Genomic DNA, 27,851 nt, shown 5'->3' with positions numbered 1-27,851 from the left:
CCAACCTTCCCAGGCGATGCACTGAGGACTTGGGGTGCACAGAAAGCGCCTGGAGGATGCACCAAGACCTCCGAAGAAGAGCCCTGGGAGGATTCACAGAGATCTCGGGGTGCACAGAAACCCCCCAGGGCGATGCGTCAAGGTCTTGGGGTGCTGTAATGAACCCCGCAAGCCAGGTTTGGTGGCACAGACACTAGCAGGATGGGGTCGAGGGCACCCAGTGCAAACCCAGGCTACGGAGCCTCTCATTGATATTAAATTGTCTTTATTACACAGATACAGAGTTAAGAACAGACATAACCTGAATCATAAAGTTTACATCTTCCACAGGTCAAACATACAGTACACTTAGAGAAAGCGGGGAACAGCAAGGGGGGGACAGCATGCCGAAGGAAAGTCCTACCACGTCATCTCTCTGGGCTGGCCCCACACCCCACGCCTGGCCCTGGCGGGGGGCTCTGGTTTCCAGCCCCTCAGGGTCCCCCGTGGCCCGCTGTCCCCGTGCAGGGCTGGCAGGGCAGCACGGGCAGGGCTCAGCCCCGCACGGCACCAGCCGGGAGGGAGGGAGGGGGACACTGGCACTGCGTCCCTCCCGGGCCGGGGGGCTCGGTGCCATCGGAGCCCCCAGGGCTGCCACCGCAGCGGGGACACCCCGTCACAGTGCCTGCGACCTGGGAACACAGTGGCATCTTGTCCCCAGCCTCAGAGCCACTGGGATCCAGGGAGGGACCCCGAGGAGAAGGGGGGACTCCAGCAGCCCCCGGAGGAGGAGGAGGAGGAGATGCTGCGCTGGGGTTGGGGGGCTCTGGCGGTGATGGAGCAGAAGCCAGGCGGGTGTGGCACCCCCGCCCCAGCCTCGCCGGGATGTGGCACTTTGGTTTCAGCTGGGATTTTGGGTTGGGAGCGTGAGGAAGCGGCTGGAGAGAGGACCCCGCTGGCACCAGAGAGTCACATCTCTCCTGCCACCTGCCCAGCTTGGTGCCACAGCAGCACCAGCCGCCCTGGGCTGTGCCTCCCCGCGGGCACGGCGACCTGCGACACGCTGTTCCCATGTCCCCAGCACTGTCCCCAGCCGAGATGGGAGCAGGAAAACCAGGAGCTGTGGGCAGCCGTGGGGACCTGATGTGGCACCCCGTGTCCCCACGCTGCTGTCCCGCAGCCCCGGAGTGTCCCTGCCCCGGCCAGGCTGTGCCAGCACTGCCGCTCGTCCCCTGCCACCAAAGGGGCACAGCACGTGGCACATGTCCCTTGGCCCCACACACACCCCAACAACACCATTTCGGAGCAAATGCCACCCCAGCATCACTCCAGCCCCGCGGCCGCTCCGTCCTCCCCGCAGCACAATTTTTTTTTTTTTTTTGGGAAATCTCACATTTAAAGCTGTCATTCTGGTTTGGCCACCCGCTGAGGCTGTGCCGCCCGTCACCGCCGTCCCCTCCCTCCCTCCCTCCCTAGGCTTTTGGTTTCGATGCAAGGTTCTGTAGGGTAGTTTTATTCTTTTTTTAAAAAGGAAAAAAAAAGAAAAAAAAAAAAAAGGAAATTAAAAGTAAAATGAGAAAAAAAAATAAAAAAAGAAAATGAAAAAAACCATAATAGTTCCAAAAAGCAAACCAGCAGGGAGTGGAAAGGAGAGCAGCCCCTGTGGAAGTGCTCTCGCCCGCGGTTTCCCGGCGAGGTGGAGGTAGAGAGGCAGAGCCCCGGCAGGAGCGGGGCAGGGGACAGGCGGGGACAGGCAGGGACAGGCAGGGGACAGGCAGGGACAGGCAGGGACAGGCTGGACACCCGGGTGAGCAGGGGCATCTGCAATACTCTTATATATTACCTCTTCTCAAGAAACGTAAGAAAAATAGACAATGTTACGTAAGTCACACCATAAATAAAGTGAACAGTCATGGGAGGGGCACGGGCAAAGCTCCCAGCGTTGGGGGGCACAGAAACCACCCAGGGGGTGCCCCGAGGTCTTGGGGGGCACAGGAACCTCCATGGGGTTGTGCCAAGGCCTTGGTGTGCCCAGGAATCCCCTGAGGAGATGCACCTTGGGGTGCAGAGAACCTTCCCAGGGGATGCACTGAGAACTTGGGGTGCACAGAGCCTTCCCAGGGGATGCACTGAGAACTTGGGGTGCACAGAGCCTTCCCAGGGGATGCACCAGGGTCTTGGGGTGCAGAGAAACCACCTGGAGGATGCACCAAGACCTCAGCAGAAGAGTCCTGGGAGGATTCACAGAGATCTCGGGGTGCACAGAAACCCCCCAGGGCGATGCATCAAGGTCTTGGGGTGCACAGAACTCATCCGAGGTGACGTACCAAGGGTTTGGGGTGCACACTAGCCCTTTGGGGTGCACAGAAGCCCCAGCAGGGCTCGGCGCCAGTGGCACAGGGCTGGTGACACCACCTTGGGATGTCCCAAGCTGTGGCCCAGCTCAGCCCTGGGTGACTGGTGACACAACCCCCCCAGCCCCGAGCCCTTCCCTCCTCTTCCTCCCCTACAGAAAACACACAGGATGGGTTTTGCAAATGCGGAAAAACTACAGCTCCTCTCGATGCCAGGCCTCGCTCCGGCCAGCGCCACAGCTCCACGCTTCCTCCTCATCCTTTATTTGGCAAAAGTCTCGTATTATTATCACTATCATCATTATTATTATTCATTTTTGGACCTCTGCAGACACTATTTACATTCACATTAGCGCACAGCACTGCTGCCTCCGCTCGGAGCCGCCGGACTTTCCGTATTGCACTTCCGTCCTCTGCGCCGCTCCAGCGAGGCAAGAATCCCAAATAATCCACATCGGCCTTGGCCGCCTCCTCGGCCAGGAAGGAGGTGCTGTTCCTTTTCCTTTCCTTTTCCTCTTAAAAATCCTTGTGGAACAAATCCAGCGCGGGGTGTGGGAGCAGCCTGGCAGTGAAGGGATGGGGGGAGGATCCCCCGACGGCTTCGGGGAGGGAGAAACCCAAAAATCTGTCTTTTAATTTTTTTTTTTGTAATAATCTTTTTTTATTATTCTCTTTTTTTTTTTTTTTTGTTAAATTCTCCTTTTTGTATCTCCATTTCCAGGGCGGTGGCGGGCAGAGGTAGAGACGTGCCGGCTCCGGCTGCGCCCACCCGGGCGGTTCTCAGCCCCAGCTCCCCCTCCCACACCTTGGGGGTTGGGGTTTTAGTAAAAAAACACCTTTTTTTGTTTTTTGCTTTATTTTAATAGAAACTCTTTAATGCCCCCGGGGCAGGTCCATCCATCCTTGCGGGGAGGGGAAGGAAGCGACAACAGAACGAAACGAACTTTGGCAGTGGAGAGACGTTTGGATCTTCCTTGGTTTTGGATTTCCTTTGGAGCAGAGGTGAGTCTGGTCTGTTCTTGGCTAGCTAGCAAGGTAGTTACAGGTGAGCGTCCGTCACGCGTCGTCTGGTTTTTGGATTTTTCTTTTTTTTTTCTTTTTTTTTTTCCTTTTTTACAATTTCTTACTTAAAGCCAAAGAGTCCGACGTTTTCTTTTTTATTTTCTTTATTTTTTTTTACAAAAAAAAAAAAAAGGTAAAAAGAAGAAAAAAAAAGGAAGAGAGATGAAGAAAAGTAGGTTCTTTCCTCCTCCAAGTGAGGCCCTTGGCAGCGCTGATGTGGGATGGGATTGAGCTGGTCTTTCCCCACAGCACTGCATGGTGAGGCTGGAGCCAAATCCCTCATCCAGAGAGCAAAAAAGGAAAAAAAAAACCAAAAAACCAACAACCAAAAAACCCAAAAAATCCCAAACCACAATCCCCCAACCGATAGAAAAACCAACCAGAAAAAAAAAGCCAAAACAAAGACTGAAGAGAGAACAGAGACCGGTATTTGCCTTAACTCCACTTAAAGCCCAGTTTGAGGATCCGTGAGGATTAGTTGTGAGAGCTAGAGAGGTCGTTTCGGAGGTCACACGAGTCAGGTAGCTGAGGAAATCGCACCGGGCGCAGTCCGTGGCTCCGGGCGGCCGAGGGACGCTCAGCGGGACGCGCTGTCCAGTGGCGCCGGCGTGGCCGGAGTGCCGGCGCGGGACGCGGCCACCGAGCCGGCCTCGCTGGGGCTGCTGGCCATGGCGGGCACCCCGTCGGGCTGGCCCGGCCCGGGGGCGGTGGGACCCGGCAGCCCCTGCAGAGTCTGCCCGCAGACGTGGTGGTGCTTCTCCCAATCCTTGTGCTGGCAGAAGGAGCCGCAGTAGCGTGCTGTGTTGCAGCCGCTGCACGTCTCGCTCGCCTTCCGGCCGCAGTTCCAGCAGCTCTGCGCGGATGGGAATAGTGTCAGCTCTGGAATGTGCTGTGCACCCACCTGGGACTGGGCGTTCCAGCATCTCAGACTGTGCATTCCAGCATCCCAGACTGTGCACTCCAGAATCCCAGACTGCACTGCAGCATCCCAACCTGCACTCCTGCATCCCAGACTGTGCACTGCAGCATCCCAATTTGGGCACTCCAGCATCCCAAACCGGGCACCCTGTCCTGGACCATCCCACACCATGCACATCCATCCCAGACTGTGTATCCCCATACTGGACAAGGCACAGCCATTCTGGACTGTGCTCCCCTCTCCTGGATCAGGTCCAGCCCTTCCTGGAGCATCCATCCCCATCTCAGTGCAAGAATTCCCCTCTCCTCCCATTCCCACCCTCGCACGCAGACACTGCAGCCTCAATTGCAAGAGGAGCAGGTCCCACACCCCAGCACTGCCACCAACCCTTCCTGTCATGGTCCCCACCTCGCTCGAGTCCTCCTGCTGATTGATGACGGTGAGAGCATCCTCGGACGCCTGGCGCTTGGCCTCGGCCAGGGCTCGCTCCATCTTGGCCCGTTCTGTCGTGATCAGCTCGTGGGCTTTCCGCTCGGCATCCGACACAGCCTTCTGCAGCTCAGACATGGCCTGGCGCTTCACCTCGTTCACGGCTTCTTCTAGAAGGCAGCAGCCGAGCATGGACGGGGTGTGTCGGCATCCCAGCATCCCCTCTTCCCGCAAAACCACCCCGAATTCCTCCGGCATCCCAACGAGGGGAGCTGGGGCTTATGCCCACCCCACACTCACCAGCCTTCCTCCAGATCTCCTCGGGCATGTACCCAGAGAGCGGCCGCGGCGCGAATTCCCGGTGAGCGTCTGCGAAGGACAGAGGGGACACCCTTAGGAGATGCCATCCCCTCGGGACGCACCCAGGAAAACAGGAACCCCCGGCAGAACGGCGCGGGCACCCCGCAGAGGGGCGCACAGCCCCGGGGGTCAGTACCTAACTGGGGAGCCTCGGCAGCGGCGGAGGAGTTGTGGGGGCGAACGGAGGGAGGGCTGCCTTTCTTCATGTCCTCGGCGTCGCTGTAGCGCCGGATCCAGTGGTTGAGCTCCTCGCGATCGGCCTCCTGGCAGCGCCGCAGCACCGTCAGCGAGCGCCGCGTCTTCTCCACCATGTCCATGATGCAGTTCAGCAGCTGCGGGGGCAATGGTAGGGATGGGGAGGGGGCTCTGCTGGAAGCAGCCAGGGGGCTCCGGTGCCCGGCAATGGGCAGGGGTATTTGGGCTGTGCTGGCTGCAGAAGCAGAGGATGCTCGGGAGGAAAGCCCCGTGAAGGGACATGGTGGGGATGGAGAGCAGAGTGGAGGGACACACGCAAGGGACAGGTGGGGACACTACATACGTTGTTGAGGTGTTTCCACTCCTCCGCCCACTCCCGGTCGGTGAGCCGGTGGTCGATCACCTCCTCCTGCCGCGTCCCGTGCACGGCTGCAAGGCAAGAGCGGGACGAGGTTAGCCCCCTACAGGACCCCTCTCCCTTCAGGGGGGTCCCAGCCCCCTGTTCCCCCCGTGCACGGGGATGGCAGGGCTCACCGGCAGGCCGCTGGCGCTCACGGAGCTCCCGGGGGTCGAGGTGCCGGTAGGTGTCCCGGTAGTGGTGTGCCATGGCCATGTCCTCCAGGCGGTAGTGCTGGGGCAGGGGGGGACCGGTGTTGGGGTGCCCCAGGCCGTTCGGGGGGTGGCTCAGCCCGTTGCTGGGGCTGTAGCGCTGCGCCGGGCTCATGGTGCACGGCCGCTTGCTGAGGTGCTCGGGGTGCAGGGGGTCTCGGTCCAAACCGTTCTCTTTGGTCCTGGCCGGAGGAGAGGAGCTTGGTCCCCGCTGGGCCCTTGGGAACAACCTCCCCATTTCAGGGATGTGTCCCTCAAAAATCCCACACACCCCACCCCGGCTGGCACCTGTCTGGCGTCCTCCTCTTGCCGCTCTCGCCCACCTCCAGGAGCAGCTCGGAGGAGTCGATGGGAGAGGAGGCGTTGGCATCCAGCAGCAGCTGCTCGTGCTGGGCCAGGTACTGGGCCGGGGTCTGCTTGGCCATGCGGGCACAGTGCAGCAGCTCCCGCTGCAGCAGCGGCAGGTTGGCCTGCGAGGGGGGTGACAGTGCAGTCCATGGCCCCACAGCCCCCCAGAGCCACCCAGCTGTGCCCCCAGCTCACCACGGGCAGCCACCTTCCCTTTGGGGTCCTGCTCCCCCTCCCCAGGGCTGCCAGCAGCGTGCCCAGGAGCCAGCTGGGCTTTCAGGGGACACACATGTGGCACCTTGCAGGGATCAGTCACAGCTTCAACAGAGCCCACCTGCATTCTGGCAAGGGCTGCAGAGCATCATCCCCTGGGAGAGATCAGCCACCTTGGCCACCCTGTCCCCACGACTGCTCCTGCTCCCTGGGGACTGCATCTCTGGGAGCCCCCAGCCACTGCTGCACCCACAGCTGTGAGGATCAGCCGTGAACTCCCCACCCACCCACCATGTCCCTCCAAGGTGCTACAACCCCGGGAGCAGCAGGAATTAAGCAGCAGAACCCCCTTTTGCCCGGCGCTCTGGCTGCCAGCCCTGGATTTCGCCTTAGGCAGCTGAGCCACAGCCAAATCCCATCTGTGGGACACGTTAGCGCCCCAGCCGGGGCTGCAGTTGCGGTGAGCAGGGTCGGACCCTCCCTCCCCTTCCCTTCCCCTGCCAGGGGGGAGCAATCCCACAAAAACAGCAAGTCCCCAGTCTGGGAAGCACGCCGAGCCCGGCTGGTTGCAGTTAGGATAATGAGAAACATCTGGAAGGGGCGGTGGGAACAGCTAGGAGAGGGGTGCCAGGGCGGCCGGCGCGGCGGCCACGCTCTTGGCACTGGGACAGTGGGGATGGATCCCAGCCTGCCTGGAGCCACAGGGCCACCAGTGCCTGCCAGGGCCTGGGGGTTCACCTTTCCCTGCTCCCATGGATCCCAAAAACCCTGCAAACTGGCTCTGCTGTTCCCCTCCAGCTCAGCCTGGAGCAAAGCACTCCAGTAGATTCTTGTGGCGAGCACAGACCTCAATTCTATGGAGCCCTGCTCTGGGGGGGCTGGGATGCAGAGGTGGAAAAGGGGCTATTTTTGCACTTTTTAATTATTCCTTTGCTAACGAGGGGCAGGGGACACCGTGCTTGAACATCTGCCAGCAGCGCTGGTGCTGCCAGGCATGCCAGCGCCGGGTGAATCCCTGCGGAGCAGGGTGGCACTGCAGAGTCAGCGCAAAATTAAAAGGCAAATAAAAAAAAAGAGGGGAATTTTTAATGAATTGCAAATGGCAACCAGCTGGGCCGACCCCTCGCTTTATTGCAACCAGCCCTGGGCCTGTGTGACTCCACACGTGTGGGGGACATGTGCCTGGGGGGACACGGGCAGACCCACAGGCAGCTGCCAGCCCTGACCCCACAGCCACCCCCAAATCCCCTGTGCTGGAATGCTGCTATGAATCCCGCCATGCCCAGGCTGGGGCACCCACCTTGAGGAAGGGGATGACGAAGGGTCGCAGCGGGAAGTTGGTGGCCTCTTGGAGCTTGGCGTGAAACTCCTCGATGGTGAGGGTGGAGTTCTGTGGGGACAGCCCAGGCTCAGCACCCCCGGCACAGCCCCTGCACCCCCAGAGGATACTTGGCTGTTCCTCCCCCATTCCTGTTCCTCTGCCAGCTCTGCCACACTCACAGGAAAACCACACTCAAGGGAAAGCCACGCTCAATGTTTCACTGGCAATGCCAGCAGGCAGGACCCAACCCTGCACCGCGCTGTGCAGACACTGGGAAAACAACCCCCTTTTCTCCAGGATTTAGGTCAATCTGGGCCCCTCTTTCCCTTTTAGCAGCATCTCCATCCCCAAAAGGAAACCCAGGATTCTCAGAAGTGGGGACCCCGCGGCCAGCAGACGTACCACGAGCCCCAGGACGAGGGTGCGCACCCGCTCCCCGATCTCGGGGGAGATGTCGTTCCCGAACTGCTGCAGGGTGGTGAGGAAGCGCTTGAGCTTGGAGAGCTGCCGGGCGCCGCAGGCTGGAGGGAGCTGGTGGGTGGACAGAGAGGCGCTGGAGGAGGTGGCTGGCCCGTTGCTGAACCCGTTGGGGGTGGATGGAGCCCCGTTGATGGCGGTCGGCGAGTGGCTGCTGCCATTCATCACTGGGGAGAGAGGGAATGGGAGGTGAGAGAGGGTGGCTGTGACCTGGCGCTGTGGGGACAAGGCTGGGATGAAAGGATCAGAGCATCCTGCTGGGTAACGTGGGGCTGGCACCCCCGGAAGGCTTCAGGATGCTGCTGCATGCCTGGGCAGCATCCCAGACTGGTCCTGGTGCTGTGGGGGCTGTAGGCAAGGAGGACATGCAGAGCATCCCCCAGCATGGCAAGGGCCTGATCCAGCCCCTCAACAGCCAGGAGAAGGAGCTCCATCCTTCCCCTCTGGAGCTGCTCAGCTCTCCCTGAGAGAATCCACGAGCCATTCCCCACGGAGCCCAGCCTGACCTGCAGCACGTTGCCACCTCTGTCCCCACTGCCCAGTCAGGAAGGGCAGGAGCTGCCTGAACACCCCACAGCAGGAGACCCTGGGGGTATTTTGGGGTACAAACCATCAGCGTGGCAGACCCCTCTCTCCTGCACCAGCCCGATGTGAGCACAGGGACCTTTCCCCAGCCGGCGCCGGTGACAACACATGTCACCCACATCCCGAGCGCGTCACCCTGGGCACCCAGCATGCCCTGTCCCCGCTGGGATCACACTGACCTGGGGGTGCTGTGCTGCCCTGCCAGCCCTGCCTGCTTTGGGGATCTCCCGCTCGCTCTCCGGCCGAGCAGTGCCCGCCGCCCGCTGAAGAGGTGCCGAAAATAACCCGGCGGCCACAACTGCTTTTATTCCCGCGACAGGTGCGTTCCTAAGTTGGACACCACACATGTCCCCGGGCCAGGATGGGGCTGGGGTTTGCATCCCTGTGACCCTCCAGGGCAGGGCGAGGGGCTGGCGACGGGGAGCACCCCGGGGGCTGAGGCTGCGCTCGGGTCTCTCATGAGAGCGGGTGTTTCATTTTACTTACAAAGACAGACCATCGACCATTTCAAGCAACCATGAAAACGGCCGCGAGGCAGAAACGTCGGAGGGCCAGCGTCTCGATCTGCAAGCAAAATAAAACACGCTATGATGAGAGAGCAGAGGGGGCAGCTCTCGGCCTGGGGGGCTCTGCTCGGGATGCTCCTCATGGTGGGCACGTGTGCCGTGGGCAATGCCACCAGAGCCACCAGGGATCCATGTCCCTGTGTGCCACTGCAGCCGCAGAGAGGGTTCAGGGGAGGGATGCTCGCCTGCCTGGTAAAGTCCCCACATTTGAGGGACCAAATGAGGTCCCCCAAGGCCAAGAACAAACCAAGAGCACCACCGAAATGCCGTGGTGCTCCATGCCAAGCTGCTCCATGCCCCCAGTCCTGTGTCCCAAACCCTGCTCCGTGCTGAGCTGTGAAGGAAAGACTGCCTGCACCCCTGGTCCTGCATCAGCCACAGGGTGGGATTGAAACCCAAACCCCTCCGAGAACAGCTGAGCACAAGCTGATTTCTAGAGTCTGTCCAGAAGTGCTGCTGGGGGCTGCAGGTGTCAGGGGATGAACTTGGGGACAGTTTTTGGGCATTTCCTGTGGCTAGCACAGGTTTTTCCCATGAGAATTTTCTTGTGTTTTGTAAATAAAGATAAAGTTTGGATGTCATTGGAACAGTGTCCCAGTATTTGGACGGTGCAGGCCTGGCCAATCAGGCCTGGGGGAAGGCTTCTGACCGACCAATCTGGGTGACTTTTGAGAACTCTATATATATGATGAAATCAAAACAATAAAGGTCATTCCTTCTTGCCACTGAGAACTGGTGCCTTCATTGCTCTGCTAGCTGCTCAACAGTGACCATTTCCTTCCTCACTGGGGTTTTACTAAGCAAGAAACAGCTACGAGCAAAACCCTTGCACACACACCTGCCCGGGACATGGAGCTGGAACAGCACACTGACAGTGGCCACTGCCACTCCTGCCAGAGGGACCAGCCCGGTCCCCTGTCCTTCTGGATCCTGCCTTGTCCATCCATGTGCCAGGATGGTGACAATGGCACTGTGACCAATCCTTGGTGCAAACCCTGTGGGTGTGCAATGAGCCCACATGCCTCTGGTGCAGCCACCGCCTTGGGTGGCTGTCCCCAGCTCAACTACAGACAGAGACTCCCACCTGGAGTCCCCTGATGCCACCACTGGGTGCCACAAACAGAGGGACAGACATGTCCCCACATGCCTGGAACCCACCACAGGGCCAGCTCCAATCCACAGGGACTCCCCCAGCCACGTGCTGCTCTGTGCCAGCATTTGGTGACCACGTGGCAGGAGAGCAGGATGTCCCTGTCCCCAGGGATCTCGCAGCGCACAGCTGGCACTGCAGGATGAGCAGGATGTCCCTGTCCCCAAGCACCTCACAGGGCACTGCTGGCCACAGGCAATGCCACAGTGCTCCCCACAGGCACACGCACGAGCCACGGCTTGGCAATGTGTCCCCAAGGAGCATCTCCAGCCTGAGGACAGGGAATGTCACCCCATGTCACAGCCAGCACCGTGCTGAGGTCTCTGCGGCCCTGGGTGAAATGAGGGGAGCTGGGCAGCCCCCAGGGGTACTCACTGGTGCTCGGTGTGAAGGAGGGGTGGCGCGTGGCTCCCTGGGTGACGGCCGGTGGCGGCGGGGGCATGCTGGGCGGCGTGGAGCGAGCCTGAGTCTTCACGTCGGCCGGCGAGTCGGGCATGGTGGCAGCCGGAGTCTCCGCGTTATCTGCGGGAAGAGGGCACGGGGTGGTGAGTGGGGTGAGCCAGGCTGGGCTGTGATTCCCTGGCAAACAGGGGTCAGGGGGCAGAGGGGACACTTGGGGACCTCGGGCTGGTCTGGGCATTTCTGGTCCCAGTGTGAAGCTCGGGTAACAGGGACAGTGCTCGGTGCCTGGTGCCCTGTGTGTCCCAGGATGGTGGGGAGGGTGATGGAGCTGCTGTTCAGCTGCACAGAGGTGGGGGCAGTGCTCTGTCCTCCAGTGCAGGGACACAGGGTGGTGGCACCAGGACCAGGCACCGCTCTGGCCCTGCAGTGCCAGCTCTGTCCCAGCCTGTGCCACATCCCTGCTGCCACTGCACAGCACCCTCCTGACACATCCTGGGAATTCCCACTGCCTGCTAACCCCTCACCATCCCCGGCAGCATCACCCAGGTCTGGCACAGCCCCAGGCAGGGATCACGGGATCATTACAGCAGCGTTGGGTGGCAGTGGCAATAGCAGGACCCACACATCCACCAGTGACTGTCCCCCTGCAGTCCTGAGTGGCCCTGCAAGGCCAGACCCTGCAATCCAGGCAGCATGGAGCGCCTGGCCATCACCCCACCGAGCATTGCCGCCTCCCTGCCACCTCCCTGCAGTGACACCTGGCAGTGCATTCTGGGGGGAGCATGCAGCACCATCCCCTCTGGCCAGCACATGGCTCTGGGCCCCACGGCTGCCACGCTGGCCGTGATGGGTGGCCACAAGTGCCAGCAGTTGTGGAGATCTGTCATTGTGCCCATGCCACCACTGGCTCTGGCTGAAGATGGAAGTGGCCACCATGGCCATCCCTGGCTGCAAGGTCCCCCTGTGCCCAGCACAGTCCCCACCCAGTTGGGCTGATAACCACTAATCCACAGGAGAAATCCCAAGTCTATGCAGCTTCTCTCCCCCCAAAACCTTCCCCTGCAAGTTTCCTTGCAGGGCCTGCTAGAATAAATGGTTTGTTTTGAAAAACACCTTTTGTTTTCCTTTTCATGGAAACATCCATCTCTGGGCAAAGCTTTTCCAGCCTCCCAAACTTCTCCTGTCACTCAGTGGAGCAGGATCCAGCTCCAAGAGCAGAGGATGAGGTGTGAGTGTCACAGAGTGACCCTGTGAGGTGTCACAGCTGCAGCACCTTGATCCCACACAATCCTTCCTGCATCCCTGCCACCATCCCTGCCACCATCCCCATCCCAGCTCTGGTCCCCCTCACTGCCCTGACTCCATACACATGCCCACACCAAGGGGAAAACATGGATTTATTCATCCTGGCACTGACATGGCTTTTCCACAGCTTCCCATCAGCAGGAAAGTTTCCATGAAGCTGAGCAAGGACTCAGGCAAATAGGGCCTGGTTGTGTTTTCTCTTGTGTTTTCATTTTTTTCTCCAAGTTATAAATTTTCCCTGAGGTGTCTGCAACCCAAACACGGCCAGGCAGGCACAGAAATCATCCCAAATCCAATGGGATAAAGAGCTTGGAATGCCCAGAAGACACAACCACGGCTGTGCCACCAACCCAGGTCCTTGGCAGGATAAGGGCAAAGGAGGTTTTGGGGGGCAAAGTGCAGCCTCCCCTCAGCACCTCCAAACAGCGATTCCCCTGCACAACTCCAACTCTGCTGGAATTATTTTTCCCTCTATTTTTTTCTCTCTTTGGGGTAATTTGTCCCAGCCGCTCGGGGCCGTGTCTGTTTTCCTCCATCTGGTTTCCATTAGGTCTGTGCAGCCCAGATGAATAAGTAATAATATAAAAATAAAAGGATTAGTATTTTCTCCTGGGCTGGCTGGAGCGGGTGTTCCCCACCCTGCCTCCCGGGGCCAGCGGATGCCGGACCCCCACACACCCTGTGTGACCCCGAGCCCCCCATTTGTCACACCCCAGGGTCTAACCTGCCCGGGCAGGGTCCCCGCTGGGGTGACACTGTCACACAGCCAAGCATTCCAGTGGGCACACGGCATCCTGCAGCCTGGAGCTGGAGGGACAGGACCAGTGCCACAGGGATGGGGCTGGCAGCCATCCCAGCCTGGCATTCGCTGTTTCCCACAGCCCCACGCAGCTCATCCAGCCACCCCAAACTCGGGGTTCTGCCTCCTCCCTGGGCAACAAGTGGGATGTGCCAGCTCGGGGATGAGCCCAATGACCACCAAGCACCTGGGCTAACTGCTCTGCTCTCCATTCCCCAGGGATGGGCATGAAACAGGCAGGGAGCTGCCCTGGATGTGGCCATTGGAAAGCTCTGGCTCCCTGCAGGCAAAGCTTCCCGGGCAAGGAAGGGGTTAAAGGGAATCCAGCGCCCAGCATCCTTCATGCTCTCCAAATGGCCACAAATGAAATCCAGATGCTGGAGGCGACGTCTCCCCAAGCCAGGCTGCCTCCGAAACAAAGGCAGGGAAGCATTCCTGCTCCTCAGCTGCCGCAGCCAGCGGGGCCAAGAGCAACTCCCCGATAAGATGGCAGAGCCGGAGCTGTCCCAGCTGGAGCACATTAGGAAGCGTGCAGTGCCTGAGGCCGGGCAGCAGCGCCAGCCACGGGCACCAGAGACAGAGCTGGTGGGACCTGACGGCACTGTCAGCTCCCTCCAGCCTGCACCCATCCCGACCCTTTACCCAGGATCAGCTCCCTCCAGCCCTGCACCCATCCCGATCCCTTCCCTGGGCTCACAGTGACAACAGGGAAAGGAGCAACTTGGAGTTCATCCCCAGCTGCACTTGGAGCAGGAGAAAGCAGGAGAGCAGCTGTGGGATGCTGACAGAAGGTGGTTTAGATGGGATATTGGGAAGGGATTCTTTCCTGTGAAGGCATTGAGGCCCTGGCACAGGGTGCCCAGAGAAGCTCTGGCTGCCCCTGGATCGCTGGCAGTGCCCAAGGCCAGGATGGACAGGGCTTGGAGCACCATGGGACAGTGGAAGGTGTCCCTGCCCATGGCAATGGAACAAGATGAGCTTTAAGGTCCCTCTCAACCCAAACCATTCCATCATGATGGTGGAGGGATGCTGCCCACCCACCACCAGGGTGTCCCAGATGCTCATTTTGGGGAGCCAGCCTGGCAGGGAGCGATCCACACCCCAGCACTCATCTACACTAACCCTTTAAAAGTAAATCCAATTAATTAAACTCTCTGCACAACTTGTAAAGGAACCCAGACTCAACCAGCTCCACTCTGGGGAAGCCCCTGCAGGTCATCCCCACCTTTCCCACGGGCATCCCAAGACAGATCCCATGCCACTGGCCCAGCTGGGACACTTGCCACCAACAGAATTCCAGGGTAAAGGAGGTTTTCCCATGCCTCTGGTACATCCCAATTTGCTTTCTGATCACACTGCCTGCACCCACATCCCAGAAATGCCAGCGCTGCAGGGAGATGCTCCACTGGAAATGCTCCCTCTCAGCTCCAGGCCATCAACTCCCAGCAAGCCCCAAGGCCCCTGGTCCCTTTCCAGCTCCCGCAGCGTGGCAGTGACAGCACAGCTCCACACGGGACATCAGCACCCGCAGCCAGGCTCTCCACGCACCCCAAGCCACAAAATCCCACTTTTCAAGCCAAAACCATCCAGCCGGGGACCCAAACCAGCCGCCTCGGTGCCACCAAGTCAGTGCCAGCAGCTCCTGCTCGCCCCGAGCTGGCGTGGCCAGGGGTGGGGGATGGGGATGGGTTTGATTTTTCCTCGAAACAACAAAAAAGCCAGGAAAAAAAAAAAGCGCCCTCTCTGTTTTACAAGCCTTCATTTGCTATTGTTTATGTAAACAGGTAAATTGTTTCGTATCTCAATTAAAAACATCTGCCACATAAATGAATACCAATTAACTCATCCTGTTTTTAATTACTCTGTTAATTACACACAGGCAGCAAAAAGGATGGCAGGGGAATAGGGAAAGCATGCTTACACCCCCCCTTCCCACCTTGCTCTTGGCAAGGATCCGAAATGTGCCCAGATAATGATGGATTAAGGTGAAAACCGTGGCTCGTGGCCAGCTCCGGTGTGGCGGCTCCCTCCCGGTGCTGCCGGGGCGCCTCGCAGGGGGATTTCCCGGGACCCTCTGGGAAGGTTTTGGAAACCCCAAACCCCATGGGATTCACCAACGCCGCCTGCGTCATCCCCCGCGCCGGGCGGCACAGCCCCGCTGGCATTGCCGGTGCCAACCCGCGTTCTCTCCCAAAACCGGAGAGAAACTTTGGGGTGGCGAGGACGGCGGAGGAGGCAACATCCTCACGGACCGAGCGCGTCCTCGAGGTGCCCGTGTGGCCCCCGGGAGCCCTCCTGGCACCGAGGTGGGCAGGGCAGCTCGGGGTGGGTGCCATCCCTAGCGAGGGACCCCGGGCGCCGCCGGCCCCCCCCGGCTGCGGGAAGCTTTCCAAGAGAGCAGATGCGGCAGGGGAGCGGCGGCAGGAGGAGGAGGAGAGCAGAAAAGGCTATTTTCTCACGCTACATATTTTACAAGTCGAACATTTTGTGCATTTCAGCCCTGCCTGTAAAAGCATCTCGGGCTCAGCCGCGGCGCTCGACGGCGGAGCCTGTGAGTCAACAGCGGCTGGCGGCGACGTGGCTGCTGGCGGGGGGACGGGCCGGGAGGAGGGGTCCCCCACGCACAGGGACAGTTTGGGGGTCCCCCCCGACCTGTTGGCCAGCGACACCCGCCAGGGGCACAATATCTGCCGCAAACGCCGCCGCAGTGCCGTGCCCGGTGCCACCGTGGGGAGCTGGGCACACCCGCACAGCCTGCTGCTCCCCAGCTGCCTTACCCTCCTGGAAATTAAATATCCTGGCTAAACACCAGGAGTAAACAGTGCCGCGGGCAGCCCGGAACACCTGGAGAGGAGCGGGGCTGACCCTGCCGGAGCCACCCGGGAAACACCCACGCGTGGGCTGCACCGCTCCCTGCGCCATCCGCCAAAGCACTGCCGAAGGGGCACCCCGAAACCAGCCCAGCGCCACAACCGGGGGGTTTGCAGCCACGTGCACAGGGATGCTGTACCCGAAGGTGGCCTCGATGGCCGGAGCAGGGACAAGTGCCACACTTGGGGATCCGGGGCATCCTGGAGGCAGAGAGTGGCTGGAGAAGGGAAAGCTCCCTCTCGACAGCCCAGCTCCGGCGGGGAGCTCCCGGCGAGGTCCCTGCAGCGTGGGAACGCCGAGGCGCCGGCGGCTCCCCAGGGACCCCGTGCCAGCCCCTGCCCCACCGGCGCCAGCCCGGTACCGGTCCGAGGGGGTGCCGGATCCGGCCGTGCTCTCCCACAGCCTCCGGGCTGCTGCCTCACCGACTCTTTGTCTATTTTTGAACCGCGGGCTCCATTTCAAGGCGATTTTGCCCGTGTGAAATTGAATCGAACGGCGCAGGAAAAAATATTAATGAGAATTTTGCAAAATAAACAGGAAATCCCTCGGATGTTTTCTGGAACCATTGGTCAGCATCTTCCGAAGGAAAGCTGTGGGTTTGTCAAGGTGGGGTTCCCCCTGGGGAGCCTGAGCACAGTGGGAGGGACGGCAGAAAACAGCTTCAGGAAATCTAAAAATAACCCCAAAGCGGGCAGTGGCACTAAGGCCAGCCGGGCAGAGGGGGTGTCCTCTGTGCCACCAGTCTGTTCTTGCCTCTGGCTGGCAGGGATTGATCCCAGCTCAGGGACTCCTGCCGTCCCCATCCTGCCGGGCAGCTAAATCCATCTCCCACGTGAGATCCAGCTTGGAAAGCACAGGTCAGGCTGCAGCATCCGACCTGCAGCATGGACCACATCCCGAGCAGCAGCGACTAAACCCAGCTTAACCCACAGGATGTCCCTGCTCCCTCCCTGCTCCAACACAGCACCCAGCCCTGATCTGCCCCAAAACTTGTGCTCACTGCGGCCGTGCTGCTCTGCCCGGGGGCTGGAGGGGGTCAGTGCTCCTGTGAGGGGAGGCTGTGTGTCCCCCCAGGAGGGACCCAGCTCCTGCCCCACTGCCAGCATTCCCTGGCAGCTCTGCACTTCCTGGTTGACTCACCGCCAGTCCACTGACTCCGGTTAAGAGATGTAATAACAGATATTTATGGGGTACCTCTTCTCCCCAGGGGTCCCACAGCACCCAGACCCCTTCCCCAGGTGGCTGCAGGACAGGGAACCTTGCACAAGCACGGGCAGAGCCGAAACACCTCCAGACTTCACCGGGGATTTACGGGGGCTGCCCAGACCCCATTTCCACGGCAAAGCCAGACTCCCGCAGCCACAGTGCCCGGATCCTGCCTGGGGCTTTCCACGCGTGCAAACATCCACGGCTCAGAAGCAGAACTCCGGGAAGGGACGTGGGGGACATCAGCAGAGAGCTGCCAGCCCCGAGTTCCCCCGTGGGACCTGCCAGAGCTCCCTCCTGCCTGCAGGCAGCCCACCCCTGAAGTGGGGCTGAGCACCGGAGTATTTTTGTCTCCTGCAGCCTGGGAGTTCCCGATGTAGGAGGCAAATCCTGCACCCACACGAGGCCTCTTCACTGCCCAAACCCAGCACGCAGCCCATGCCAGCACCCAGAGCCACGGGAGAACAGCCTCTGCCCCACCGCATCCCGGCTTTCCCCCCGATAAACCAACATCTGCACTCACATTTTCCAAACAAAACACACCCAACGTCTGTCTGTTCCCGGGTAAAACCTTACCTGCCAGCATGGGAGGCAGCCGGCAAGGAAAACCCCCTTGGCACAGCCAAGTTCACCTCCACTCGCCTCCCCAAGCATGGAATTTCTCCCCGTGTGGAAACTCTCAGTTTGCCTCACAAACCTCCGAGGATCCAAGAGCCCACCCCAGGCGGCAGCTCAGCTCCATGGGGCTCCTCACCCGAGGACCGTGGCTGTCAGCATCCTCCCCGGCTGCTGCTCCGTGTTTGCCGTGGCATTTCGGGATGGTTCCCCCATTTCTCCATGCCCTGTACCACAGCAGAGCTCACCCCACCGCGGCGCCGAGCAGAGGGATGTTTGCAGAGTGTCTTCAAGTCGCTCGACAAAAGAGCGGGGAATTAATATTCCTTTTAATTAAAGGCAGAAAAATGTCTTTGTTCCTGAACAGAGAGAAAACAACAGAGGGAAGAGCTCAAAAGCTCTTCCTAAGCTGGAGACGAGACCATCGCTTGGAATCAAAGACACTGTCAACGCACACGTGACCTCGAATTAAAAAAACAAAATGAAACCCAGCAGCGGCAGTGGCTCCTCTCCGACAGCGAAGGAAAGTTGCAAAGTTTTTCTTGGCTAATAGAGGGAAAAATAAAGAATTCCAAGAAAAGGTGTGTTTAACTAGAGAAACGCTCTGCAGTATCCGAAGGCACCATCCAGCGGCGAGGGAATGACGGGAAGAGCTGGTTGTGCTCCGGCTCAGTGTCGCGGAGGAGCCACGGAGGAGCGTGGGGCCAGCCTCGCTCCATCCCTACGCTGGCAGCCTTCCCTTGGCAAAGCCGGGCTGCCCAGCTTAACGTAATTCCAAAGGGAAAGCAAGAGCAGGCGGTGATGAATGGCAGCGCCGGAGGCACCCGAGCCAGCCTTCCTTCCAAATCCACATCCAAACAAACATCCCCCGGCAGGCGCGAGGACACCGCGAGTGTCCCCGCCACAGCCCCGTGTCCCCACCGCGGACCCGCGCCCTGGCACATAAACACAGAACGACGCTGCGGAAGCTTCAACTTCCCAAAGCAGCCCTGGAATTCCTCCCGCAAACTCTCCCGAGCGGGTCAGCTCCTCCTCGCCACCAAACACGGCCCCGGCTCCGAACCCACGGCAGCCGGAGCGGGATGCGGAGCTCGGCTGCTCGGCGGGCAAAGAGGAGGGATGCAGGGATGACAAAGAGTTGGGCTGCGGGGCAGGAGTCGGGAGCCACAGCCGGGGAGGTCTGCTGGGGGGTGGGCACACGCCCGCCTAGGTTCCCGGGGACGCTGTGCCGCCCCGGCGCTCGGGAAGCGGCGACCGCGGACGGGGAGGGGAGAGGAGTCTGCACCCCACCGCCCCCGCGGCAGCGTGGAGCGGGGCCCATGGGCGAGGGGATCCGCTCCCGCGCTGCCTGCGCCGCGGAGACGCTCCGAGCACTGCGCCCGCTCGCCCCGGCTGTGCCCTGCTCGCCCTGCCCCGCTCCGCCGCGGCGGCGGGGACCGCGCTGGCTCGGGCACACGGAGCAAGCCCGTCCCCTGCGCACCGGCAGCTCCCCCGACACCGGGAGCCTCCGACTCCCCTGCGCTCCGGGAGCGTCCCCCGAGCACCGGGAGCCGCTTACTGCCCTGCGCACCCTCAGCTTCCCCGACACCGGGAGCCTCTCCCGGCTACCGAGAGCATCTCGGACTCCCGCACAACAGGAGCGTCCCCCGGGCACCGGGAGCCTCCCCGCCTGCTTCGCGCCGGGAGCATCTCCCGAGCATCAGGAGCACTCCCAGCCCCTTTTCCATGTGAGCTTCCCCGGGCATCGGGAGCTTCCGATTCTCCTGTGCACCGGGAGCGTCCCCCGAACACCGGGAGCGTTCCGAGCCCCGCTTTCACGGGAACCTCCGCGGACACCGGCAGCCTCCCCGTCCCCGTTCCCGTTGGCGGACGGCACTTACCGTCCTGAGGTGTGGCGGAGGCGTGAGGTAAGTCCCAAGGCAGGGGCCGGCGGGCCCGGCAGGAGCGGGCAGAGCCGGCAGCGGCCCCCGGCGGCGGCGGCCCCGGCCCGCTTAAGGCCGGCGCTGGCGGAGCGCGGCCCCGCGGCGGCGGCCGCCCCCGGCACCTGCCCGCCGCCGCTCGCCGCGCCCGGGGCCGCCGCTCGCCGCCAGCTCCGGGGGTCGGGGCGCTTCCCCTCCCCCCGGAGGGGGGGCACCGGAGAAGCGGGGGAGGGCGGAGAAGCCGCGGTAAATCCGCGGGGCCGCTTCACCCCCTGCGCGCTGCCCGGCGGCGCATCCTCCCGGCGCCGCGTCGCGGCCGTGGGGCGCCCGCGGCCGCGCTCCGTGCCCGGCCGGGCCCCCGCCGCGCCGCCGCTGCCGCCGCGCCGCCCGCCCGGCCCGGAGTGAGCGGGGCCCGCCCGCGCCGCTGCCTTAGACCGGGGGCGCCGCGCCCGCCAGGGGGCGCCCCGCCGCCGCCGCCACCGGAGCGAGACCCCCGGGATGCGCGAGCGGGAGGGGAACGGGAACGGGATGGACGGGACGGGGAACGGGAAGAGGATGGACGGGATGGATGGGATGGACGGGACAGGGAATGGGAACGGGATGGATGGGATGGACGGGACAGGGAACCGGCGGCATCGTCGGGGGATAGTATAGACGAGGGGGAGCGGGATAGTATAGACGAGGATACGGGGCTGTGGGGCAGCAGGGAGTCTGCAGGGCACCGGGGGACTGAGGGGCACACGGAGCTGGGTGACACCAGCATTCTGCACGGGGACATAGGGCTGCCCAGGTCTTTAGGGGTGCATGGGACCTGGTGACACTTTGGGGACTGGAAAGCCATGCAGGGCGGTGTATGGGGTTTGGGGGTTGCAGGGATTGGGGTTTGCAAAGTCTTCAGAGTTGAGGATGCTAAAGATGGAGGGTTGCAGATCTGAGAGTGGGAGGCTGCACGGGGCAGGTAACGTGTTTTGGGGATCTGCAAGGAGCCGGGAGCTGTTTTGGGGGAGGTGGAGGGACTGCAAGGCAGGTTTTGTCTGGGGCCACGGGAAGAGTCAAGGGACTGGAGAAGGGTAGGGGTGTCTGCAGGGAGCTGGGGGTCTGCGGGGGGATGGAGCTGTGGTTGCTCAGCTTCCCCTTCCAGCGGCCCAAGGGCTGGGGTTGCACTGGAGCAGCCACACGTGCAGCCACAAGACCACAGGCACGGCTTTCCACATCCCACATGCCCATCCCAGCCCGGCCTTGGAATGCCCCCACCCCGCTGGGCCTCGGGGGGCTCCGAGGGCAGCTGAGTGCTAGGATTGCCGGTGGGACCCTCCTCGGCAGCGGTGCACACATCTGGCTGCCTGGCACGCCCTTCCCGCATGCCCCGTGCCAGCTGGGGGGAGCAGCATTCAAATTTTCCCTCCCCAAGTCCTACTACAACACTGCTGCCTGTCAGTGCACTGAGAACACAATCCCAGCAAATTTCCCTGCGAATTTCCCTGCAAATTTCCCTGCGAGCCCCAGCCCTGCCTCTGTGTGTAATTACTGTGCCTGGCAGCTGCTTCCCTCTGCGACTGCCCTGTGCTGGGTGTATTACTCATCCTTGCCCGCTTCCCAGGGATTGGGAGTGCAGCAGCTCTGCCAGGCACAGTCACCCCAGACAACCGGGGCTTGGGTGGCACAGAACAGCTGCGTGGCAACTGGTGTGGCTGAAGCATGACCACTGCATGGGCACTGCAATGGCACTGCACAGCCCTGGCATGAGCACTGCACAACTGCTGCACGGCCTCTGTGTGACCACTGCATGGCCAGTAAATGGCCATTGCATGACCTCTGTGTGACCATTGCATGACATCCATGTGACCACTGTATGGCCAGTAAATGGCAAATGCATGACCTCTTCATGACCATTGCATGGCCAGTAAATGGCTATCATATCATCATATCATCATATCATCATATCATCATATATCATATGTGTGACTACTGCATGACCAGTAAATGACCACTGTGTGGCCAGTAAATGATTTTCACATGGCCACTGAGTGACCTTCCTATGGCCAGTAAATGACCATCACATGGCCACCAAATGACCACTGCATGGTCACTGCACAAGCTCCCCCCACTGATGGGGTCACAGCAGGAGCTGCTGCCAAATCCTGACCGACTCTCACAGCCATTCCGACCCCCAGCCCCAGTTTTCTATCTCTTGCTCCCAGAGGGCTCCCAGAGGTCCTGCTGCCCTCTTTCCTTAGGGACCTTTCCCCATGAGCCTGGCACAGCTGCCATGGCCCCACTGGCACAGGGGCATCGGAGGAAAATCCAGCCCTGCACAGCTGCATGCCGCCTGGCCACACCCCGGCTGTGCATGGATGGCAGCGGCTGGCACATGCAAATGCCAGCACCACCTCTGCTTTGGGACACGTGCACTTGGACGTGTGCATTTGGACATGTGGTTCCTGGCAGACCCGACATGACAAGGTGTTGCAGACCCCCAGCATCAGTGGGGCAGCCCAAGAGTGTTCCCAGAGTTCTGGGCTGCCAGCACAGGGCTTCTGTGGGCTCTGGCCACCCACTGGAGAGCAGGGACTGCCCACAGGGGTGACCACGCTCTCAGCCAAGCTGCCTGTGTCACACACCCATGTGCAAAGCTCCAATACATCACAAAACCTTCCAGTGAAAGCCCCACTGCTGCCGTGCCATGAGCCCAGCAGTGACCAAAGCCATCCCTGCTGACCTGCCTGGCGACCAGCACATCACAGGGACCTGCTGGGAACAGCCACCACCTCTCCAGCTCCTGGTTAATTCAGGTGCAGCTGAAAGATGCCATCAAACACCGCCTGCCTGGCACCTCTTGCCCCGGGAGCCATAAGGACAGGCAGGCGGCACCACCATCCCTTGGGACAGCAGCAGGGGACAGAGCCACCGCATCCCCCCCGGCGGCGTTTGGGTGGCAGGGGCTGCCGCGTTCCTATTCCACGCACGCAGCCTGTAATTTTGGTCTATTGAAGTCATAATTCACTACTGTGAAAATAAACATTTGTGTTAGCTTGCTTTATTCGGCGGGGTTCGGCTGAATGTTAATAATTCCCTGCCGGCGGCTTTGCACATGGCCTGGGATGCTGGGACAAAGCCCGAGGGCCAGTGGCTGTGGCCACCTCCTCACAGCTTTGGGCGAGGAGTCACCCTCCTTTGTGCCCTGTCCCTGGGATACCCCGGATCCCGATGGAGATGGGGGAAGAAGAGCCACTTTGTGGCTAATCCAGCGATAACGAGGAAGATAAACGAATTTTTTAGACAATATTTGGAGTCCAGCACCTACTCAGACCCCTCCCCGCCCATCCCTGTCACTGGTTTTGTGCCTTTGTGCTGTTTTGCGGATCCTCCCACCACATCAGAGACACCCCATCACCCACGGCGTGCCTTCACTATGCAGGAGAACGCCTGGGCCACCCGCCGGGCTGTCCCCAGGGCTGTCCCCAGGTCTTTCCCTGCTGGGTGCAGGGGGCTGGTGCTTCCCCCCGGCATTTGCATCTTCCCAGCCTTTATCTTTCTGCCGGTCTCTGTATTGCTGCAATTACAGACACTTTAAAACACAATGATCTGGCTGTTAGCGTGATGGATGACAGAACCTTTCTGTCTGGTTTAAATCATTGCTGAGAGTGAGCAAACTTCCCCGGGTTAACCCCTTCCTGCCCCAAAGCCGCTCCCTGCCCAGTCTGGGAGGTCAGTCTGTGCTCCATGGCCACCCATCCATCACACGCGGGTCCCACGGATGGGATAAAAAGGGATTCTGGCATCCCTTCGGGACAACATTCCCTCATCCCTCAGCTCCCTGGGCTCGGTGCTGGTGGGAAAACACCCCTGTACCCCCCAGCTCGCTGAGTGCCTGGGGGCAGCCGATGGGCTCAGCCCAACTCCGGCAGAGCCGATCTGCTGCTCTGCGGTGGGAAATTAACGGCTGGCCGGGAGATAAGCGCCTGCCAGAGGCCGATAGCCTGCTGGATCCATCCCAGCCCGGGGCCTGGCAATCCTTCCCCCGGCAAATCTGGAGTCGGGCAGGATGGGGCCCCAGCGCGTTCCCACCCATCGGAGAGGGTGGAAACGCCCGTCGTGACTCGGTGTCGCTCACCAGCGAGTGATTGATGGCGCGGTGAGCCCGGCGTGGGGATGAACCACACACGTTGTGGTGATCCACCATCCCTTTGTTTTGGGGAGCTGGCATCTCCCACCGCCGTGCATCCTGCCCAGTGCCCATCCGTGCCTGCCCACCCCACGGGTGTCCCTGTCCCTTGGGAGACTGTCACCTGTCACTTCTGCTCACGGTGTTGGGTCATCCCTGCTGAGTGTGCACTTCATGGAGTGGTTTCTCCAAGGACCTGCCCCAGGGCAAGGGACACCCCAAGGCACAGCCTGGGGGAGAAGGGGAGCTCTGAGGCCTTGACATGGTGTGTGCCAGGAGATAAAGCACTCACTGAGGGCAGATGAAGGCAACTGGCACCCAAACCTCACAGGAAGTGGTCACCACCATGTGCCATGCAGGCCCCATATCTGTCCCTGCACATGACCCCTGCCTGCTCTCGGGACAACATGGTGGCTGCTGGGCTCACACTGCCCCCAAGGCACCCTCAGATGCCTCCTCTTGCCTTGCAGCGGTGTTGGGGACCCACTGCAGACAGTGTGGGTACCCAGCCATCAGCAGTGCCCCACTGCTCCTGCCGAGCCCCATCCCGAGCCTGGCACTGCACCTTCCTGCTCTCCCAGCTCCCCCAGAGCTCCAGCTCAGCCCTGGCACTTCTCAGCGTGCCACTGAGAGCTGATTGCTATTCTGGCTACATCCCCTCAACGCAAGCCTCAGGCTTTTTGAAAAAGCCCACGGTGGGTGCTGGTTTGTCACACCTTCCCCACAGCCAGGCCAGTGACTCAGCCCCTGTCCCTCCAAGGGCACCCTGGGCCCTGCTGGGGTCCTGCCTCCACCAGCTCTCACGGGACTGTGTCTGCAGGCGAGGGCACCGAGCCGTGCCGCCGCTCAGCCCTGGCGTGCCCCAGGTTTCCTGTGTCACCCCCAGCGAGTCTGGCTGTCCGTCTGGGTTTCTCAGTCTCTATCTGTTCCCTCTCGGGGAGCAGAGCATCCCTGGGTAGCTCTCTGAGTCCTCGCTGGGTGTGGCAGGGCTTGGGGACAAGGTGCAGCCAGGTACTCAGGAGCGGCTGCAGTGACGCAAAGCCCCACACGGCTGTGGGGTCCCCAATTCCCACGGGGACCCATTTGCTCGGAGCATCCCTGCAGGGACAGGGAGCTGCTGGGCCGGGAAGGTCACTGTGACCACGGACGGTCCCATCTCTGCAAGCACGGATGTGGGGCCCAAATCTCAGTGCCCAAATCCACCCCAGAGTGAGCAGCCAGGCTGCAGCTCCCGGCGCTCTTCCCTTGGCATTCCGCTTGCAGCAGGAGCCCTGGCGCTGGATTTTCCTGCACGTTAATCCATCGGGGAATGCAGCAGGGAGATAAGGGGCTGGTGGGGAGCCAGCGGCCGGGGAAGACGCTCGCCTGCCCGCCGGCTATCGCCCGCCGCAGCTGCATCCGCCCGGGGACATCTGCTCGGCAGGAAGTGCCGTGCGCCAGCCTTTCCAAGGAAAGGGGGCTCGTTTGTGCCTGGCTTCCCTCCGTGACCACTCCTGGCCGTCCCCAGACTTGGGTTCAGCCACCCTGCAGCCACCGGGCTGGAAGGAGCAACCCCACTGGCTGTTGAAGCAGATCCAGTGGCTTTGTGGCTTTCCCACAACTTCCATATAGAAAAAAAATTTTAAAAGTGCATCTCCCATTAAAAGAAAAAAAAAATTAAAATCCTGTTTTCCTTGCTGATAGATTCGTTCCTGCTTCGTGGCACTCAAAGGGAAACCACCCCCTACTGCTTATCATCCCGTTCATCCTGCATTGCTGGCTCCGGAAAATCACTGGCTTGCCTTAAAAACTGGGAGACTTTTGGATACAGCACCATTCCTCTGGGTGCCTCAAGGTTTTGGGGCTGCTATGGGCCAAGTTGCTAGCTTCTCTTTACCATGGAGAGCCTGGGAAGTGTTTTAATTACAAAAGGAAGATGACCACGTGCTGCCCTTACTCCAGGAGCTGCTGTTTTGGGGTGCACAGAGACGCTGCTGGCATCTCCATGGGAGCAGCACCCACTGGCAAGTCCTGCCGGCCTCATCCTTGGCCAGCAGGAATTCACTGGGAGATGCTGAACAAAATGCCCCGAGCTGCCCTTGGGCTCACAACAGCTCCACATTCCCCTTTGCCCACCCTAAATAGGGGGACCAGCTCCTTCCTGACCTCCCCATCCCACAGGCTGCAACGGCCTGCACAGGGCTCTTTAATAACGATGGGAATTGTTATTAAATTGTTATTAAGGACATTGCACTTCCAACACCTCGCTTCCCTGCAAAAATCAATGCGAGCTAGCAGGAGGTGGTGTGAGCCTGCACGGAGACCCAAGCCCTGGGGCTGCTTTCAGAACCTTCCCAGGGCCAAAATCACCCAGCCTGGGGTTCTGGCTGTGTGGCTGTCAGTGCCAACCTGTGCCGTGCCAGGCCATGCCATGGGGAGTCACGGCCTTGAGCCTGGTGAGGTCTGAGATTCGTTACAAGGTCCAGATGCGCGGCAGCAGCGGGGGATGTTGTGGCTGTCTCTGGCCACCTGCATCGCTTCCAAGTTCCCAGGCTAAAAGCAGGGCTTGTTATCAAGAGCAAAAAATGTGCCACCTCTGTTGTATTTCATTTCCCTTTCTCCACCTCTTCCCTGCCCGCTGTGCAAAGGAGATAACAGCTCTCGGTGCCGAAGCCAGAGAGCGGGGCCGGCAACGGCCTCGCCAGCCCTATCGCTGCCTCGCCGGCCGCAAGGAAATCAGGAAGTTTGCAGAGATATTTGGCCAACAAAATAAACATTTCTCCTGCCAAAAGCCTAACGGGCAGCCCGGCGAGCCTGCAGCAATCTGCTCGGCTCCCTGGCTGCAGCCTTCCGGAGCGCGGTGCCCGCCGAGCCGCACCGCCTTATCCCGGCATCTTATCACCGCGTGCCCGAGCCTGGGATGTGCCCACTGTGGGGACAGGGACCCCAGCGCGGTTCCCACCCACCGTGAGGCGGCACAACGGGTGCAGCACCCACGGTGCACCCAGACCCTGTCCCTGTGCTGTCCCAGCCGTGTCCTTGACCCGCGGGCAGCTGCCGGGGTGGGCAGGGGGCTGCGGCCGGAGCGCGGTGTGGGGTGGGGGAGCGAGGGGAAGCGAGGCACAGGGCCAGCATTGTTCACACCGGTGACTCAGCCGGCTCTGCTTTCCTGCCCGCGCCGGGCACAGGCCCAGCAGAGCCCCCTGGGCCCCCCAAAGCTACCGCAGCCCCTCGGTGCCTGGGATGCTCCAGCATCCATCCCCACGGATGGAGCTCCATCCCCACGGAGCACTGCAAATGATCAGCAGCACCCGGAGAGCCCGTGGGGTCAGATGTGAGCTGCTGATCCCGGAATGAGCAAAAACACCCAGCAAAATGAGGACTGAAATGTTGGAAATAAAACATCCTCGGTGCTGCTTAGTCCTTATGGAAAGGTTTAATTGCAGAGTGGGCTCCGAATGGGTCCCTGTGACAGTGAGGCCATGGTGCCCCATGGTGCCTTTGCCATGGACTTGGCTATGTCCCTGCTGCCCATTCCTGCTGGCTGGTCCCCAAGGGGATGCACTGACAAGCGCCAGCCGCGTGACACCCTCGGGGAGCACCTGCCTGCCCAAGGCTGCGCTTGGCACTGGGGTCAGTCACCCTTGCCACAGCACATAGCACATGGCACATGGCACCGCCACCTCCCTCCCGCCACTGCAGCTCTCACCTTGGCTGGTCCTGAGCGGTGCCCTGGCCCAGGAGTGGTCACTGTCCGCTCTGGGGGTCCCGAGGGGATGGTGTCACCACCCCGGTGCTGTGAGCCCCGCCGAGGCTGGTGCGGCCAGCCTGGTCCCACGTGCTGGCAGGAGCTGTGCCGGGGATGCTGGGCTCCGGAGGGGCGCGGGGTGTCCTGCCCACTCGGCGCCTGCCCGGCCGCCAGGGCCGCTCATGTGACGGCCGGGGCCGCGGTGGCAGCGGAGCCGTGTCCCATGGCGAGGGGAAGGTGAACAGCTGCCGGGCAGTGATAATGCGGCGGGTGGG

At 61.0% G+C, this 27,851-nt stretch overlaps 1 protein-coding gene across 8 annotated transcripts; it reads right to left on the bottom strand.

The window, feature by feature from the left end:
• Positions 1-248: 248 nt before the first annotated feature.
• Positions 249-27,851, bottom strand: CBFA2T3 (CBFA2/RUNX1 partner transcriptional co-repressor 3). Of its 8 annotated transcripts, none has more exons than XM_085071344.1 (12): positions 27,538-27,851; positions 10,943-11,089; positions 9,338-9,415; positions 8,192-8,433; positions 7,769-7,858; positions 6,196-6,377; positions 5,833-6,089; positions 5,642-5,727; positions 5,240-5,435; positions 5,044-5,112; positions 4,723-4,913; positions 249-4,248 (listed from the first exon to the last, which is right to left on the bottom strand). In XM_085071344.1, the coding sequence occupies exons 2-12, from the start codon at positions 11,061-11,063 to the stop codon at positions 3,973-3,975; spliced, it is 1,788 nt and encodes a 595-aa protein (XP_084927470.1). In that variant the 5' UTR covers positions 11,064-11,089; positions 27,538-27,851; the 3' UTR covers positions 249-3,972. The 8 variants fall into 8 exon arrangements, with proteins under 8 accessions (XP_084927470.1, XP_084927476.1, XP_084927472.1 ...); XM_085071350.1 differs by lacking the exon at positions 27,538-27,851 and adding an exon at positions 19,646-19,782; XM_085071346.1 differs by lacking the exon at positions 27,538-27,851 and adding an exon at positions 17,905-18,785.

This window comes from Lichenostomus cassidix, chromosome 11 (assembly GCF_008360975.1).
Source record: "Lichenostomus cassidix isolate B80296 chromosome 11, HeHo_3.0, whole genome shotgun sequence".
Taxonomy (NCBI): Eukaryota; Metazoa; Chordata; class Aves; order Passeriformes; family Meliphagidae; genus Lichenostomus; species Lichenostomus cassidix.
The sequence above is the reverse complement of the archived record's forward strand: the minus strand, read 5'-3'. Positions and strand labels throughout refer to the sequence as shown.

What these genes read in the sequence shown, in the direction of transcription:
- CBFA2T3 (XM_085071342.1), bottom strand. An exon ending in ATGGTCGATGGTCTGTCTTT is followed by an intron (nt 8,434 to 9,337) that starts GTAAGTAAAATG and finishes CTCTCTCCCCAG; the next exon opens with TGATGAATGGCAGCAGCCAC. An exon ending in TCGTCATCCCCTTCCTCAAG is followed by an intron (nt 6,378 to 7,768) that starts GTGGGTGCCCCA and finishes CCCCCCTCGCAG; the next exon opens with GCCAACCTGCCGCTGCTGCA.